At 41.5% G+C, this 18,312-nt stretch overlaps 2 protein-coding genes across 3 annotated transcripts; one reads left to right on the forward strand and one right to left on the reverse strand.

The window, feature by feature from the left end:
* Positions 1–4,003: 4,003 nt before the first annotated feature.
* LOC310762953 (uncharacterized protein) lies at positions 4,004–17,782 on the forward strand. Of its 2 annotated transcripts, XM_083614841.1 has the most exons (5): positions 4,004–4,104; positions 4,725–5,194; positions 5,375–5,488; positions 15,952–16,115; positions 17,124–17,782. In XM_083614841.1, the coding sequence occupies exons 3-5, from the start codon at positions 5,389–5,391 to the stop codon at positions 17,685–17,687; spliced, it is 828 nt and encodes a 275-aa protein (XP_083470967.1). In that variant the 5' UTR covers positions 4,004–4,104; positions 4,725–5,194; positions 5,375–5,388; the 3' UTR covers positions 17,688–17,782. The 2 variants fall into 2 exon arrangements, with proteins under 2 accessions (XP_083470967.1, XP_083470968.1); XM_083614842.1 differs by lacking the exons at positions 4,004–4,104; positions 4,725–5,194; positions 5,375–5,488 and adding an exon at positions 14,746–15,363.
* Positions 7,138–10,318, reverse strand: LOC310763261 (uncharacterized protein; the record flags this gene model as incomplete). The annotated part of the gene is made up of 3 exons (XM_083615144.1): positions 9,567–10,318; positions 8,815–8,978; positions 7,138–7,545 (listed from the first exon to the last, which is right to left on the reverse strand). Exons 1-3 carry the CDS (start codon positions 9,586–9,588, stop codon positions 7,138–7,140), a joined length of 594 nt encoding a protein of 197 aa, XP_083471270.1. The 5' UTR covers positions 9,589–10,318.
* Positions 17,783–18,312: the final 530 nt, after the last annotated feature.

Below are 18,312 nucleotides of genomic sequence, written 5' to 3' on the forward strand. Positions count from 1 at the left end.
CATATAAAGAGCCCCATTTCCTTCAGTAGCTTAGGGCCTCATCAAACCTAAATCCGGCCCAGAGGGTGACACCCCTTCCAGCACCGCTTTCCCCTGTCAGAACAGGGACAAAAGACTATATTGTTGTTGTTGTTATTCATCACTTATTAATTTTGTCAGCCCAAAGCCATTACAAAAGATAAAACGCAGAAGAGAAAATCAAGGCGGAATAAAATACATTACGAGGATAAAATAATCATTGAAACCAGACGTTCTGTCAGATGGAGAGTTTGCTTCCCTGGAGAATGTAACTTGCCGTCTCCACAGTCATTTCTCCTCAAAGTTGCTCCTCTTTGGCAAAACAGGCCAATTTTTCAGAGGGGAGGGCTGTCCCATAATAAAAAGTTAATGGAATACCCAATCGATCTCCCTGCTGGGAGTTTTAAATAATTGAATAAGGCTGCTGGAGTCCTTGAATAGATTGGGCAAACCGGCAAGGAGTGGGGTGGGGTCAGCCCAAGACATTTTGGCACCTGAGGCGGACCCCAAAATGGCACCTCCCCCCCCCCCGTAAATCCTCACCTCATGGGTGAGCCGGCATTGTACAGGGATAAACCCTCAGACACACCACATCCCCGTGAGCAAGCTCTCTGCTCATAGGGGATCCTGCAACAGCGTCCTTCAACTATGGCAAAGTGCATTGGCTGGAGCCGCAGGGCAGTAAAGCCTTAAAAACTAGGAACTGACACTTGTGGGAATATAAATGCAACAAATAATAATAGTAATTTCAAAGAGTGGAGGGTAAAGGTGCACCCTGCCACCCTGTACTCCTATGTGAGAATCCTATGCACATACTGCTCTCAGAGTAAACCCCATAAGACACAGGCTATGTAGACATAGACCACTATGTGATTCCTAATTAAGGCTCACTGGAGCCCTGAACAGGAACACCACAACTTTCTGTTGGCAGTCACTACTCGTCTCAGGCTTTCCCAAGCTGGTGCCTTCCAGATGTTTTGGACTGCAGCTCACATCAGCCACAGCCAACAAACCTGTTGTAGTCCATCTGACGGGACCAGCTTGGGAGAAGGCCAACTTCTACTGTTGTGATTATAAGAAGTTGGTTTTTGTTTTAAAATCTGATGCACAAGCTTTTCTAAAATGTAAAGTTATCACTTTTTAACCTTGACAAGTTGTGGGCACGCCAAGGAGTCACATCAGGAGGCTGATTATGATCAAGTTACGATTATGAAGATTCTGATTTAATGCATTTGAGCAAAAATACCTTTCTGTAATCCTTAAACGACCCTGTAAGATAGATCAGCATTATCTCAGCTGCAAAGGTCAGGGGGGCAGGGGGTCTTGCTCAAGGCCACCTACAGCTTACATCCCAGACTTATCTTTGGCTGTGTACACATTACCATTGACTGTGGCTCCAGAGCGTGTACGCATGACACTTCCCACAATCCATATCTATTCCAAAGTTTATTGAGAAATGCTGCTGTTTGATACATTTGCCCTGAAACCAGTTTCCCACCATGTCAAAAACATAATCTACATTCACTTTTCAGTTAAGAGGAGGTGTGTGCATTTGAGACAGTTGTTGCAGATGACAGCTTTGTGGATAGGAGTTGCAGGCAAGGGGAAACTAAACAGGTAATTCACATCAGACATCAGACCTAAACTCTTTATCTGGTATGTACAGCATTGTGCTAAAATGATGTGAAACACAGCAGGGGGGCATGACCTCAATGTGTTTTAATCCACTAATGTCTACATAGCCTGTGTCTTATGGGGTTTACTCTGAGAGCAGTATGTGCATAGGATTCTCACATTAGTGAGCTTTTAGCAGACGTTAGAATTGAACCATGGACTTCCTGAGTCATAGCTGTTTTAAATAAGAAACAAAGGTAATCATTGATTAATGGTCATAACACCATGATATTCTTCACAGCAATTTTCCTTTCAAAGTAGGTCTGCCGAAATAATGCCGGTATTATAGAATCGTAGAAGTTGGAAGGTACCATGAGGGTCATCTCTTCCAAGCCCCTACAATGCTAGAATCCTATTGTTTTTCTACAAACAACAAATGGGTAGTTTAAAAAGACCCTACCATCAGAAACCATTTCCTCCATTAAATGCATAGTTTGGAAAACTATGAAGACACACTAATTGAAGACTGTTGGGACGCAACAAGAATAATAAACCAAACAAACAACGAACTCTGTAATATTATTTCCTTGTGGTCTCAAAATATGAGCAACCCATAAGAATCATCAACAGGTGACAACCCTATCATTAAAATTTACAGTGTAATCCTTATGATTATGATTATTATTAACTATTAAACAATCAACATTAACTTACATAACAGCACACAACAATACAATATTTACACCACACACTACATCTACAACTACTTTTCAAAGAAAGAGGAAAAAGGAAAATAAAGAAAAATGTAAAGATAAAAAATTAAAGTAATTAAAATATAATTCCGATTATTCTCATTGTACTATTTCTCATTTTGTTATTTATCACACAGTGCCTTATTGTTGTTCTCTTTTCCAAAATCTTATCAAAGAAGTTCTATTGTTTACACCTTTATATTACAAGAGTCACTCAAGATCTGCCAGCAGGTTTTTGTTATCACAATAGGTTTTTAAATATTCTTTAAATACTATCCATTCCTTATTGATCTTCTGCATCGGGTATCCTCTAACTCTCACTGTCATCCTTGACAATTAGAAGTATTGTATCATTTTAACCTGCCATTCAGTTTTTGTGGGGGGGTCTTTTCACTTTTCCAATTCTTCGCCACCAGGATCATGGCTGCTGTTGTTGCATACATGAAGAGTGGTCTGCTATTTTTTAAAATTTCTGTTGACATTATTCCTAAAAAGAAGGCTTCTGGTCTGGTCTCTTTGTAAATGGGAATTTTAGTATCTTTTTTAATTCATTACTGTATATATGATGTCCCAAAACTCTTATACTCTTACATTCCCACCACATATGCATATACGAACCTTTACCCTTTTTGCATCTCCAGCACACTTCTGATCTATTTTAATACAACTTGGTCGGGGTAAGGTGCCATCTGTACATCATTTTCATGATGTTTTCTCTAAGATTATAGCGCACTGTAAACTTCATGTCCACCTTCCATAATTTCTCCCACTGGTTCATGTGAATATTATATCCAAGTTCTTGGGCCCAACGCACCATCACCCCTTTCTTTTACCTCCCACTCAAGATATAGATTGTACATTTTTGAAATATATTTTCCTTTGGATTGGATTAGTTCTTTTTCCAAATCTGATATCTTATTTTCAAATCCTTTTTTTAATCTATACTTAATCTTTCATTTAATTGAAAATATTGTAACTAATCCATCAGGTACAACCTTATTTCTTCAAACTTCTTCAGCGTCAATTTGTTATTGTTTTCTTCTAATATCATTCTATACGTTGGCCAGTCTCCTTTCATATTTTTATTTTTTACTGCCATGGCTTCTGTTGGTGAGGTCCACCAGGGGGTCTTTGGTTCTAGTATTTCTTTATATTTTCTCCCATATTTTATAAGGGGATTTTCTCACTATATGGTTTAAAAAACAACCCTGTGTACCGTCACCTTCTCATAGACTAAATACGTATGTGACAGAAATAAAATCCACTGAATTAAATGGGACTTACTCTATAGTGTGTTCAGGATCGTAGGCTTAATTTAAAAAATGAAATAAAAAATAAGTTTTCCTTGCAGTTGCGGCTGTGAATGCCTATCTATTTTATTCCATTGTATTTTATCCTTTTCTGATACTCTCCAAACAGCTCTAAGACTTTGGTAATCATCCAGTTTTGGTTAACCTGTTCAGAGGATTCAGAGGAGAGGATTGATCACATCAGGTCAATTACCTACTTAGTTCAATCTGTTATAAAACAAGAGAGACTACAGAACTGAAAGCCTCTCTTCTATCTGAGATGCATTGGTGACACTTTCCTCTCACAGACCTTGGGTGGCAGGCTGTACTTTATTTCAGACAGCCCATTAACCTAAAAACACCTCTTTATGAGTAACAGGCCATATAACAGGATTGTGGACAAGAGGGACCAGACGCTGTGGCAGAGCCAGGTACCAACTCTTTTCCCATATCTAGTTTAACATAATTATTACAGGAGCTAATAATGTCAATACAACATGAGGGGCTTATTCACCTGATCATCTTCCAAAGTAATATATGCCATCAGTTGCCTTCGAGCTGGTCTATGCAATGACCTTCTAGCTGGTCTATGCAAAAGAATGAATGAGCACAAATCTGAAATGGCAGTATAGAAAAGCCAAAGAGGGAACATTTCAGCTTCTCAGGATGCTCTGTCACTGACCTTAAGGTGTTCATTACTGAATGAAGTGACCTCAGACCATGAGACCATTGTATTACAATGCACCAGTGCTATTATTTGCAGATGGAATCAATACAATAGGTGCTGGGTTTCCGTTTTTTAAAACCACACTGGATGTGCTAAAAACTGACTTACCAGTGCAAGGATGTCTGTGTTATCAACTGTTTTTGGTGCATCATTGCAGTTTAAAATGTCACAATCCTCAACTGTATAATTCAGCATTTAGTTTCCCTCTGGTATCTTTTTACAAGCTCCCCACCAATTCTGTCCCTGCAACTCAGGATAATACTTTATGCATCCAATGAAGTGAATTATATTGTGTGTGTCATAATAATTTTTTTAATCTTTCAGGTGCTACAAGACTCTTCTGTTGGTTTTGCAGAATTGAAAAGATTCGCCCTGCACCAATTTTACAATGATTGCTTACAGATTGAAATGGTGATCTGAAAAAGCCATTGTGAAATGGGTACTAACTTTTGTGCTAGATTCTACTGCCTCAAATGAATGGCATCTCAGCCTGTGGTCTTTATCTTGCAGGTCATGATTACAACATCTTTTTGTGCTTAAATAAGAAAGAAACTCTGATCTCCCTCACCCCCTGCTTTGTGAAACACATTACCCTACTGTGGATTGTGGAGTTGCTGTTGTTGTTGTTTTCTAATGGGCCAGCATGGCTACTTTTGCTTTTAATTGAGCTTATTTACAATGGATAGAGTACGTGTCATCTCCAAGAGAGAAAGCAGCTTTTTTTGTTTTTTTTAGGGATGAGGGACATACAGAATCAGTATATACTGAGTTCATCTTTTGAAGGCAAGGATATGGTTTGTTTGTTTTTTAATTGCATGCACATTAAATGCTTGTCTTTATTTTTTTAACTGCAAATGATTCTGGAAGAAGATCTGGTCGGTTGGCAACTAAAGAACTACTTGTAGCTATTTTATTCACAGATCTCTTGTATCACATCTAATTTGTGCATATGTGACCACCTTTCTGTACATGAGGTCTGTTTAGGAGAATGCCAGGTTTTCCAAGAAATGCCAGGTTTCCCAAGCATTCTGCTCCACACAGTAGCCAACCATATCACTATGCAATACCAAAAGCAGGACACAGGTCAGGTGAGTACCCTTTCGCCCTGTTCTTTCCCAGCAATTGATATGCCTCTGATAGCATATATCCATAACGATTAGTAGCCACAGATAGTCTTAGCATTCATGAATTTGCCTAATCTCTTGAGAAAGCCATCTAGGTTGGCAGCCATAATCACATCTTGTGTAATTCCAGGGCTGTGCTTGCGCACATACACACACACACTAATATGTGGACCCAGATCAGCCCTATCCCAACCTAGGTCACACCCAACCCAGATCTGGTCCTATATCAGGGTAGGACTAAAGGGGCAGGGCAGGGTAGGACAAATCCACTAGATTCAGTTTGATCTGCCAAATATAGCACCCAGCCCCATTAAATTTCATAGTGCAGTGTTGAGAAATATAGTGGACTGGGCAGGTGAGGTTTTATGACATGGATTTGTCATATATTCCAAGCCCAAAGCCTATATCTCAGTGAATGGAGTAAATTCAGACTCACGCAGATTATGTAGAGGTACTCAACAGAGATGTCCTCTATCCCCACTGCTGTTCACACTTTCCACTGACCCATTAGCAGAACCATTAAGATCTGAATATATAATTGAATGAAGAGGGAACATAATGATATGCCAATAATGTAGCATTATTTGTGAAAAACCCTGAAACAACCATTTGGAGATGTCTTAGGCTTTGCTAGATTTATACACTTAGGCTCAGTTGTTTCAGGGTTTTTGCTGGGCGGCGGGCGGGGAGCATGTTGCAGCTGTTGTTGATTTGGTTGTATATTAGTAAGTTCAGTGGGACTTACTTCTAAATTAGTTGTCCTAAGAGGGTCCAATTTAGAATCTAAAATTGACTTATTTTATTATTATTAAACCTCGTTAAATCAAGGCTCAACGGCACAGAAGGCACACTGTATTGGGCACAATCTAGTTCACAGGCAACTCTCCTATAAAGCTTCATTGAAGGCAGTAGAGCACAAACCTTGGGGTGATGGAATTAAGAGCAAGAAAATGAAATAAAGTGTTCAAAATATCCCCACACAAAGTTTTTAATAGATATAAATGCCCATGTTGCAGGCTAAGGCACATTCAAGTTAAACTTGTATGGCTTTAAAGCTTTGGAGAGCAACTTAACACACTCATGGTGGAAAAACCAATTAAACCTTATATCCCCATCTCAAACTTCTGTTTTTTTAAAAATGGAAGACTCATTAATGGAAACCAAACTTATTAACACAGCAAAGTGTTACTAAATCTACTTATACCAGCATCTACAAATATACTTTTGCATACAATGAAAATACAGCAACTTCCCACCACATTTATTGCCACCTACTCTAGCCTCAGATACAGAGACTTAAAAAGGAAAGGGACAGAAAGCCATTGGTGCATTAAAATGTGTCTCAGGAATATTCAGCCATTAGAAGACCTGACCTTTTATCTCTAGAACCACATGTACCGCGCAACTGACTTTTTTCTATGGGAAGATTAAGCTCATGTTTATATGCTTGCACACAGGAAAGTGAATGTTTCAGTAAATTGAAAGTTAAAGGAAGACTCCAGACAAGCTATTAAAAGAACAAACTTTATTCAAAACATTGAAGTCATACATTAAAAGAGGGAGCTTGTAAAATATGTACAGGATAGCAAGGAAGGAGTTGGGGAGTTGGGATGCTAATCTGGAACCTGACTTAAAGAGAAAAACTGAGAGTCCGAAACACTTCCATCAACGTTCTGCATTTGTACAGGATTTGTAGCTGAATAATTCCCTGTTGCAGACCAGGGAGTATAAGTGCTTGATGCCATGAAGATGTTCCCAGCTGATGTTGGAGGCTGCCTCACCATCTCCGCACCGTAATATGCTCCTCCATAGCTTTCAGCATAATGAAAGTTCTGTGGCTGATAATATTGTTCTGTGTGAATATTTTGGCTGCTTCCTGGATTGCTTCTCGGGCTGCTGTCCAGGCTTTTTCTTGGACAGGTTCTTTCACTGTGGCTATAAGGAGCTGCAGCATGGTTCCCGATCCTTATCTTGGAACCTATCCTCTTTGGTGTTCTGGCCCTTCTGTTTTGAAACCAGACCTGAACAGAAGAAAGGAGAGAACCAATAAAGAAGACATTGTTACCATGAATATGTCTTTTTGATCCAACAGAGAGAATTACATTTAATAAGTTATGCTTATTCCTCTGGGCTTTCTCTTTAGTTCTCTGCAGCATTTTTCTACTCTCTTCAGCTCCACATTCATATATCCCATGTACATAATCTCCAGTTACTGTTAAATATAAAGCTTCTAAGTTGGAATGACTAAATACTGCTATTTGGCTGTATTTTGTTCTGCAGTATCAGAAAAAGCCACCTTTAAAAGCTGCACAAGTGTACAGTTCCACAAGACCCGCTTTATTGAAGTATAACCTGTGGATGTGAGCTTCATCTGTAAGAAATTGTCAAGCGTTTCTTAATGCCAAGTGGATGGCTGCATGCAAGACTTAACATCTCTGTGTGCATTTGTGCTGGAATGCAAAACTTTATGCCTGGCAATTGTTTTAAAGATTCAATAAACTTAGTAACAGTAATTTTAAATGGCTCACTCAGAAGACCTACCCTTTTTTTGTGCCCTGTTTGGGGTCTTCTGCCTCAGCCTCCCAAGTTTCCTGGGGTTAATGGACTAGGCAGGGAAGTGTTTATATATATATTTGTAAATGCCAATTTCTCTGTAGGAGAGAACTTAGTACTTGCTCAACTTTTTCCAGAAAAGCAATGCAGCTGAACTCGTTTTAGTCTCCCCAGTGCAAGCTGCTTATGGCTGCAGTCCTCTGCACATTACCCAGTGGTGTAGCGTGGGTTGTCAGCACCCGGGGCAAGGCAAGTGATTTGCGCCCCCTAACCCGTGGATTTGCGCCCCCTGACCCGTGGATTTCCGCCCCCTAACACTAACCCCCAGATGTTGCGCCCGGTGAGGCCTGCCCCCCCCGCACCCCCCACGCTACGCCACTGACATTACCTTGGGAGTTAGTGTTAACTGGATCAGGCTGCAAAGGCAGCCTATAGAACCAGAATTAATGTACTTTTAGCACTAAGCCCATCCATTGCAGAAATTAGATTTCTAAGTTGGGTCTCTGAAGATTTTTTAAAAATGATTTAAACCCAGAACCCACGATACACCCCCCCAAAAAGAAAGAACCAAGAAAGAGGAAGTTAGCTCTTGAAGAAGGCGCCTTTCTTGATAAGCTGAGAGGCACCCGGGTGAACTAAGGCCTTCGACTACGCAAGGATTATTCTGAGCGTTTCAAATTGTTCCAGTATGTGCGGTTTAGGGAAGTCTTGGGAGCCCCCACCATCCCGATTCTTACGTGCACACGATCTTCTTCGATCCCGATGCACCTCGCCAGCGCCTCCCTGGTCTCGTACCCGGGGTACCGGTTCTCTTCAAAGGACTTTTTTAGGAGCTCGACGTGAGATGGGCTGAAAACAGTCCTTTTTCTCCTTCCTCCTCCGACTTTGGGGTAGCTTCCTCCTGGGAAAAGACAAAGCGGCAAATCTGAAGGAAGCGCTCGGCTTAAACTGAACCGACGCTTGCAGATCTTCCTCCCTGAATTGGTTTTGCTTAACAATGGACACTAATTTTAAGTAAACCTCCGGTTGCTCTGAACAAGGCTTGCATGAAAACAAACCAAAGAATTTTAAGTAAGAAGTTTACGCTCTTATTTCTATGCCTGCCATCGTTTTCCGTAGCCGATCCTAACCACGATTATTGGGAAATTTAATCCCGTTTATGTGAAAGGTTTTTATCAAACAGAAAATGTGTGTGTAAATGCTTCATGCAGTAAAATGCAGTAAATGCTTCATGCTTACAAGTAAAGATGTGCAAACCAATCTTGCGAAATGTTTCCAACCGAAGACATTTGAGCCCCTGTGTAATCCCTCCCCGGCTACCACAAATGGGTCTTTGAAAGCCTTTCCTACATCCTGACCCAGAAACAGAAACAACCTATAAATGAATACCAACCGTCGTTTATGAAACCCTGAATTTATATCAATCATTTGAGCAATTTTTTTATAGACAAGTGAACTAAAAATCTTCTTAATAATCCTCTCTTCTTACCTCGGCTGGTGGTAGTTTTCATCTTGCAAAATCGCTGTCTCGCTCTCTTCCAACAAAGCTGCTTTTCGCTTCCAAAATTGCCCTTGCTCCTCAAGGCGCGCTCCAGGTTTCTGGAGTTCGGCCCCTTTATAGCCCCTCCTGGCTGCCAATTGGCCGGCGCGTTTTCCTTGGAGAGAAGCGCTCCAATGGGGATGCAGCTTTTGGGGAGGAGCGAGTTTCAAGTTCACTTTTCAAGCGCTGCTTGACCAATCTAGATGGGCTGGAGCGCACCCTTCCCTTAGCCTCAGCCCTTAGCAAAACCTGAAAATAGCCCCATAGGCTTGGAGAATTACTGCTCACAGTTGAAGAGAAGGGAATTGAGAAGACGGGTTGGGGAGCGAGAGAGCCAGACAGAACTGTGGTTTAGTTTAAAAAAATATTATTATGAAGCTTTCATTTTACAGAGATGCGCCAAGACTTAGGCATGTTGAAAGGCTTTGCCCAAGAAGCCTAGATGCAGCAAGTACACTCTGAAACCCCCTGCCTTTGGAGATGAAGCAGGCGCCTTCACTGCACCCTTTTCGGCGCCTGCTATAAACTTTGTTTCCTTTCCTTTACCTTTACCTGCAAAAAGTTGCTATGCCTTTTAATCGGTGGTTTTAGCTTAACTGTAATTGCATTTTGCATGTTTTTCACTTTGACTTTTATCGATAATGTTCATACTTTCGTAAGCCGCTTAGAGGTTTTCGTTAAGGTTAGGCGATGCAAAACATTAAGGGAAGAATGTGAGTAACACCATTGCAAATAAAGGGGAGGCAAACTGCTCTTGCCAAGAAGTCAGTAGGTCTTTCAAGCCCAAGCGGTTCATGTTAGATTCTCGGAGTATTCAGCCCCGGACAGACGTCGCAACCAAATCCTGAATCTACAGTCTCAAGGCACTATCGCTTGTAACTGCAACGGGGTTGCATTCTGAGGGAAAGCGAGCTTTCCGTTTCCTAGGCTTGCTTCACACGTTGCTGGTGCTTCCTTTCTTTTTCACTTCACCTATTTCTCTTTCTGTCTTTCTATCCCCACAACTTTCACGTGGCATATTCCTCTGCCTTTCAGGGACTTGCGGCGTCCAAATAGCCTGCCGCTCCACCCTACACCCGGGGCAAGATAGTTGCCTCCGATCCTCAAAGGAACTGAAAACCTTCTGCAACCTTCCAGCTCATACAATGAATGTTCCCAGTCCCTGGCAGTTTGTTAATCAAGAATGTTTCCCCGTTGGTACATTCTTTGTTATTTTTGCATAAGATAATTAACACAAAGGACCCTCTCTAGGTGTACCTATAAACCCTAATCCTAAGTATGCAGACTCAGAATCGGCAAGGAAACGTTTTTTCGAGTAAGAACTACATTTTTTGTGGTGAGCTATGGGAAATTCAATATATTTTTCAAAAATTTTTTTTAAAAAACATTTGCAGAGTGTTTTTTATGTGTACATACCACCCAGGGCAGCCGATAACGCTGCAGTCTTTCCTCATCCACACCAGATGACACACCACCTAGTACCTTTCCTTTCACTAAGATTTAGCAGTCTCTCCTGCGTAATGATGCTGACTCAGTTCAGCAAAACAACTGAAAGAAAAGGTGACTCCCTCTTATTTAGCAGTCTCTGCTGCGTAATGATGCCCTCTCTTCACCACCACTCAACTCTTTCCCTCATTCAGAGATATGGATGTGGGGAAATAAATCCCGCACCTTCCACTCCCAGAGAGGCTTGCCTGGCATCACTTTGATGTTTTTGTATGTGTCAGGTGAAGACATTTAGATCTAGTTGCAGCTAGTTGTCCTTATTGCAGGTTTTATCCTCCAATCTTAGCTTTTTGATCTCAATTGGGTGTTGTTTTAATCTTGCCTTTTATCTATTGTATTACATTTATCTCTCTCTCCAGAGCTGTTCTAGCATCTAGATTCCGGTATTTTGCCTATGTTAAACAGAGAGCAGCTTGGAATCAGGGGCAGATCTCCTAGGACACCTATGAATTTTAAGATTCTGGGCACCTAATCTCAGAGGGATTTAGTCCACATGCCTACACATTTTTATTCACACCAGTGTCTTTGACACGTGAGACAATCCAGAACAGAAATTCTAATCAAAATCTGATTTTTTAAATGTGGTGATCTGTTGAAGAAGACAACAGTGGTTACCCAGAACTCATTGCTAGTTGTGAAGGGGCCCCCAGAACAGCTCAAGCTACAGGGCCCCTAAAATGTAGGTCTGTCACTGCTTGGGACTGATGTTGGGAGAACTGTAATAGTCATCTGCTGTTGGGTTTGAACAGAAACGAGGGGAGGTGAGGGGAGTAGAGATTCAGAACTATTTGTGGTGCTGGGGAAGAGATGTAAATACCATGCTATTTTACCCATCCAAGTTGCCCACTCAGAACTAATATTTGCCCAATAAGGGGGTTGGAGGTCACAGGCACCATGCAGCAAGAGATTTGCTTCCCTCACTGTAACTAGAACCTAGGATCCAGCAATAAAGAGCTTAGTACAAAAGCCATACACTTAGAACACAAGAATTATGAGCCCAGGAACTTGTTTTGAGAATCAGAATTAATGGGAGCTGAAAGGCTTTCCACACGTAAATCCGTTCCCGGTTAACTCAAGTATTCTTCATCTCAGCAGTATAATGTAGAGGGGGAGGGGGAATATTTTCCAGTTACTGTATTTATAAACACGGGGAGGGGAGGTCAGCAATCCTTTGTGATCTACTGCAAAACAGCCAGCGTTCTTCCCATCTTCTTCCCACCACTGCCATGCAAAGGAAACAGCAATTTAGAAGCAATTAGGACTGGAGTGGGGGAGTGGGAAAAGGATTAGTTGCGTCCCCCATCCCACCCTATGCATACACGCATGTGATGCGTTATCACAGATCTCCAGTTCAGATAATTCAGAAAAGGGCCGGCAGAGTGATCAAGTGGATGGAACAATGAGGAAAGGTTGGAGCATTGGGGACTTTTTGGTTTAGAGAAAAATTGAATAAGATGTGGCATGACAGAAATTTATAAAATTTTGCATTGCATGGAGAAAGTGGATAGAGAAAAATTTCTCTCCCACTAAACTACACTTTTAAAAGCTTTTAAAAGTGTGTACTGCTGATCAAGGCTCCGAGTATAAATTCAGTAAATAAAAACCATAAGAACATAGCAACCCAGAACATTGAATTGGGTTTATTTGTAGGAGGACGAGGAAAGGAAAACCAGCAAACCAAGTTTAGGTATCAAAGACATAGCTGCGTTGCAACATATTACTACGTAGCTCGTTTATACATTAGGTCCCTTTCTCCTCCAAGGTTCAAAGATCACAATGTTTCACCACATAAATTGTAACTTGGCAACTTTCCAAGCACAATGTACCACAAAGCAACTTCCTAATATGAACAGTAGCAATGTCAATGTGAGATTAGCGCTGTGCTGGTGGTTGTTTTAATGAACAGTTAAACTTCATGGCTACTGAAACACGTGGACCAGGAGGTCTAGTTTCTGCTCGGAAATACTTATTGAATTAACAGCGCAAACAGTGTTTTGACACCTCAAAGGCTACCAAATTTATTGTGGCATATGCTTTCGTGAACGAAGGTCTACTCTATCCGATAAAGTTTCCCAGTTGCTGAGGAAGAGGGCAGTGAGCAGGGGAGATGTGTCTCAGATGTTTTTGGGGAGCCAGTGGAAGTCCTCAAGAGCACCATTGCACCCCCAGTCCCCGTTTTGGTAACCCTCTTGGGAAGACAATCTATTTGTCCCTTTTTGAGATATGAAACTAATACTGAGGATGACGTGACTTGGATATCAGCTTTATTGTGAGCTTTATATTTATTTATTGTGGGAGCCTGACAGGACTGTAAAGTGAGATAGAAGTACTATTCTCAAGAATGGAATATTAATGTCCCTAGCCAAGGCCAAATTGTCTGGAAATATTTACTATCAAGTATAAATGGTCTGAAATCCACTTCACATACCATCATAAACAGACATACTTGGATTCCAAGGTTGATGAATCAACAATAAAAGGCTACTTCACAGCTAATACATGCCGCAATCTTTAGATTTTAATGTTACAGACGATTCATGTTATATACTCCGCGAATCCTTCTGCCTTCTGCAGAAGTATACCGAGTTTCTAAGCAATGATGATGGCAGAAATTAGAGACATTTCATTGTGTCTCTCCCACTCCCAGTGTGAGCCCTCTTTTGTTCAGGGATAATCTTTCCTGAGACAGTACTCATATGTTTGCTGAGGTTTCCACATCTTTCTGTAACGCCCCCAACCTTCACGGAAGCCTTTTTTTCCGTCGTAAAAAATGTAGTTCTTACTCGAAAAAAAGTTTCCTTGCCGATTCTGAGTCAGCATACCTATGATTAGGGTTTATAGGTACACTTAGGGAGGGTCCCTTGTGTTAATTATCTTATGCAAAAATAACAAAGAATGTACCATCAGAGAACCATTATTGATTAACAAACTGCCAGGGACTGGGAACATTCATTGTATGAGCTGGAAGGTTGCAGAAGGTTTTCAGTTCCTTTGAGGATCGGAGGCAACTATTTTGCCGCGGGTGTAGGGTGGAGCGGCAGGCTATTTGGACGCCGCAAGTCCCTGAAAGGCAGAGGAATATGCCACGTGAAAGTTGTGGGGATAGAAAGACAGAAAGAGAAATAGGTGAAGTGAAAAAGAAAGGAAGCACCAGCAACGTTTGAAGCAAGCCGAGGAAACGGAAAGCCCGTTAGGAATACAAGTGAACAGCACAAGCAACGCTGACGCCAAACCCTACATAAATTAAGCATAATAGAAATATCGCCACCCACACCCACCCATATCCCCACCCTCCATCCCTTTTTTCTCCCCCTAATGTCTCAACAAATGAAACGGATTTGTAAAAATGTTACATGTAAAAAATACGAGAGACATTACACATACTTCTGTAAAACAAGAAAATCTTTAATAAAAGACCTACTGACTTCTTGGCAAGAGGAGTTTGCCTTCCCTTTATTTGCAATGGTGTTACTCACATTCTTCCCTAAAAATTTTGTACCGCCTAACCTTAACGAAAACCTCTAAGCGGCTTACGAAAGCATGAACATTATTGATAAAAGTCAAAGTGAAAAACATGCAAAATGCAATTACAGTCAAGTTAAACCACCGATTAAAAGACAATGCAACTTTTTGCAGGTAAAGGTAAAGGAAAGGAAACAAAGTTTATAGCAGGCGCCGAAAAGGGTGCAGTGAAGGCGCCTGCTTCATCTCCAAAGGCAGGGGGTTTCAGAGTGTACTTGCTGCATCTAGGCTTCTTGGGCAAAGCCTTTCAACATGCCTAAGTCTTGGCGCATCTCTGTCCGTAAAATGAAAGCTTCATAATAATATTTTTTTTAAACTAAACCACACTTCTGTCTTCCTCTCTCGCTCCCCAACCCGTCTTCTCAATTCCCTTCTCTTCAACTGTGAGCAGTAATTCTCCAAGCCTATGGGGCTATTTTCAGGTTTTGCTAAGGGCTGAGGCTAAGGGAAGGGTGCGCTCCAGCCCATCTAGATTGGTCAAGCAGCGCTTGAAAAGTGAACTTGAAACTCGCTCCTCCCCAAAAGCCGCATCCCCATTGGAGCGCTTCTCTCCAAGGAAAACGCGCCGGCCAATTGGCAGCCAGGAGGGGCTATAAAGGGGCCGAACTCCAGAAACCTGGAGCGCGCCTTGAGGAGCAAGGACACTTGGCAAGCGAAAACCAGCTTTGTTGGAAGAGAACGAGGCAGCTTTTTTACAAGATGAAAACTACCGGCCGAGGTAAGAAGAGAGGATTGTTAAGAAGATTTTTAGTTCACTTGTCTATAAAAAAATTGCTCAAATGATTGATATAAATTCAGGGTTTCATAAACGACGGTTGGTATTCATTTATAGGTTGTTTCTGTTTCTGGGTCAGGATGTAGGAAAGGCTTTCAAAGACCCATTTATGGTAGCCGGGGAGGGATTACACAGGGGCTCAAATGTCTTCGGTTGGAAACATTTCGCAAGATTGGTTTGCACATCTTTACTTGTAAGCATGAAGCATTTACTGCATTTTACTGCATGAAGCATTTACACACACATTTTCTGTTTGATAAAAACCTTTCACATAAACGGGATTATATTTCCCAATAATCGTGGTTAGGATCGGCTACGGAAAACGATGGCAGGCATAGAGATAAGAGCGTAAACGTCTTACTTAAAATTCTTTGGTTTGTTTTCATGCAAGCCTTGTTCAGAGCAACCGGAGGTTTATTTAAAATTAGTGTCCATTGTTAAGCAAAACCAATTCAGGGAGGAAGATCTGCAAGCGTCGGTTCAGTTTAAGCCGAGCGCTTCCTTCAGATTTGCCGCTTTGTCTTTTCCCAGGAGGAAGCTACCCCAAAGTCGGAGGAAGAAGGAGAAAAAGGACTGTTTTCAGCCCATCTCACGTCGAGCTCCTAAAAAAGTCCTTTGAAGAGAACCGGTACCCCGGGTACGAGACCAGGGAGGCGCTGGCGAGGTGCATCGGGATCGAAGAAGATCGTGTGCACGTAAGAATCGGGATGGTGGGGGCTCCCAAGACTTCCCTAAACCGCACATACTGGAACAATTTGAAACGCTCAGAATAATCCTTGCGTAGTCGAAGGCCTTAGTTCACCCGGGTGCCTCTCAGCTTATCGCGAAAGGCGCCTTGTTCAAGAGCTAACTTCCCCTTTCTTAGTTCTTTTTTTTGAGGGGTGTATCGTGGGTTCTGGGTTTAAAACATTTTTAAAAAATCTTCAGAGACCCAGCTTAGAAATCTAATTTCTGCAATGGATGGGCTTAGTGCTAAAAGTACATTAAATCTGGTTTTATAGGCTGCCTTTGCAGCCTGATCCAGTTAACACTAACTCCCAAGGTAATGTGCAGAGGACTGCAGCCATAAACAGCTTGCACTGGGGAGACTAAAACGAGTTAAGCTGCATTGCTTTTTCTGGAAAAAGTTGAGCAAGTACTTAGTTGTCTCCTACAGAGAAATTGGCATTTACAAATATATATATATACACTTCCCTGCCTAGTCCATTAACCCCAGGACACTTGGGAGGCTGAGGCAGAAGACCCCAAACAGGGCACAAAAAAAGGGTAGGTCTTCTGAGTGAGCCATTTAAAATTACTGTTACTAAGTTTATTAATTTTTAAAACAATTGCCAAGCATAAAGTGTTGCCTTCCAGCACAAATGCACACAGGGATGTTAAGTCTTGTATGCAGCCATCCACTTGGCATTAAGAAACGCTTGACAATTTCTTACAGATGAAGCTCACATCCACAGGTTATACTTCAATAAAGCGGGTCTTGTGGAACTGTACACTTTTGCAGCTTTTGTTATTCATGGTAACAATGTCTTCTATATTCACAGAACATAATGCTTATATGCCTTTCACACAACACAAAACAAATTAGCGTAGGTTCTCCCACTGTCATACACTAATCTTTGCTTGGTTGTTGTACCTGAAAGTGAAATTATGACCTACCAGTTTGGAAATAATGGGCATTTGGTTCTCTCCTTTCTTCTGTTCAGATCTGGTTTCAAAACAGAAGGGCCAGAACACCAAAGAGGATAGGTTCCAAGATAAGGATCGGGAACCATGCTGCAGCTCCTTATAGCCACAGTGAGAGAACCCATGCAAGAAGCAGCCTGGACAGCAGCCCGAGAAGCAGTCCAGGAAGCAGCCAAAATATTCATATGGAACAATATTGTCAGCCACAGAACTTTCATTATGCTGAAAGCTATGGAGGAGCAGGGTTGTGGCAGCCACCTCTCAACAACACGCAACCAGGAGAGTGTGCCCCGCAACAGCAGAGCTCCCTGGAATTGAACCCTGCTAATTACCAGCAAGCTGCTTTTTGTGGAACTGGGCTTTATGAGACTTCCCAGGCGAGCAACTGCCCAGTTCCATATTACGGTGCGGAGATGGTGAGGCAGCCTCCACCATCATCTAGTAACTTCTTCATGGCATCAAGCACTTTTACTGCCTGGTCTGCAACGGGGAATTATTCAGCTACAAACCCTGTACAAATGCAGAATGTTGATGGAAGTGCTTCAGACTCTCAGTTTTTCTCTTTAAGTCAGGTTCCAAATTAGCATCCCAACTCCTTCCTTGCTATCCTGTACATATTTTACAAGCTCCCTCTTTTAATGTATGACTTGGATGTTTTGAATAAAGTTTGTTCTTTTAATAGCTTGTCTGGAGTCTTCCTTTAACTTTCCATTTATTGAAACATTCACTTTCCTGTGTGCAAGCTTAATTTTCCCATAGAAAAAAGTCAGTTGCGCGGTACTTGTGGTTCTAGAGATAAAAGGTCAGGTCTTCTAATGGCTGAATATTCCTGAGACACATTTTAATGCACCAATGGCTTTCTGTCCCTTTCCTTTCCTTTTTAAGTCTCTGTATCTGAGGCTAGAGTAGGTGGCAATAAATGTGGAGGGAAGTTGGTATATTTTTTTGTATGCAAAAGTATATTTGTAGATCCTGCTATAAGTAGATTTAGTAGCACTTTTCTGTGTTAATAAGTTTGGTTTCCACTAACGAGTCTTCCATTTTTTAAAAAACAGAAGTTTGAGATGGGGATATAAGGTTTAATTGATTTTTCTACCATGAGTGTGTTAAGTTGCTCTCCAAAGCTTTAAAGACATAGAAGTTTAACTTGTATGTGCCTTAGCCTGCAACATGGGCATTTATATCTATTAAAAACTTTGTGGGGGGATA

This window comes from Podarcis filfolensis, assembly GCF_964270895.1.
Source record: "Podarcis filfolensis genome assembly, chromosome: 5".
In the NCBI taxonomy this organism is placed as follows: Eukaryota; Metazoa; Chordata; class Lepidosauria; order Squamata; family Lacertidae; genus Podarcis; species Podarcis filfolensis.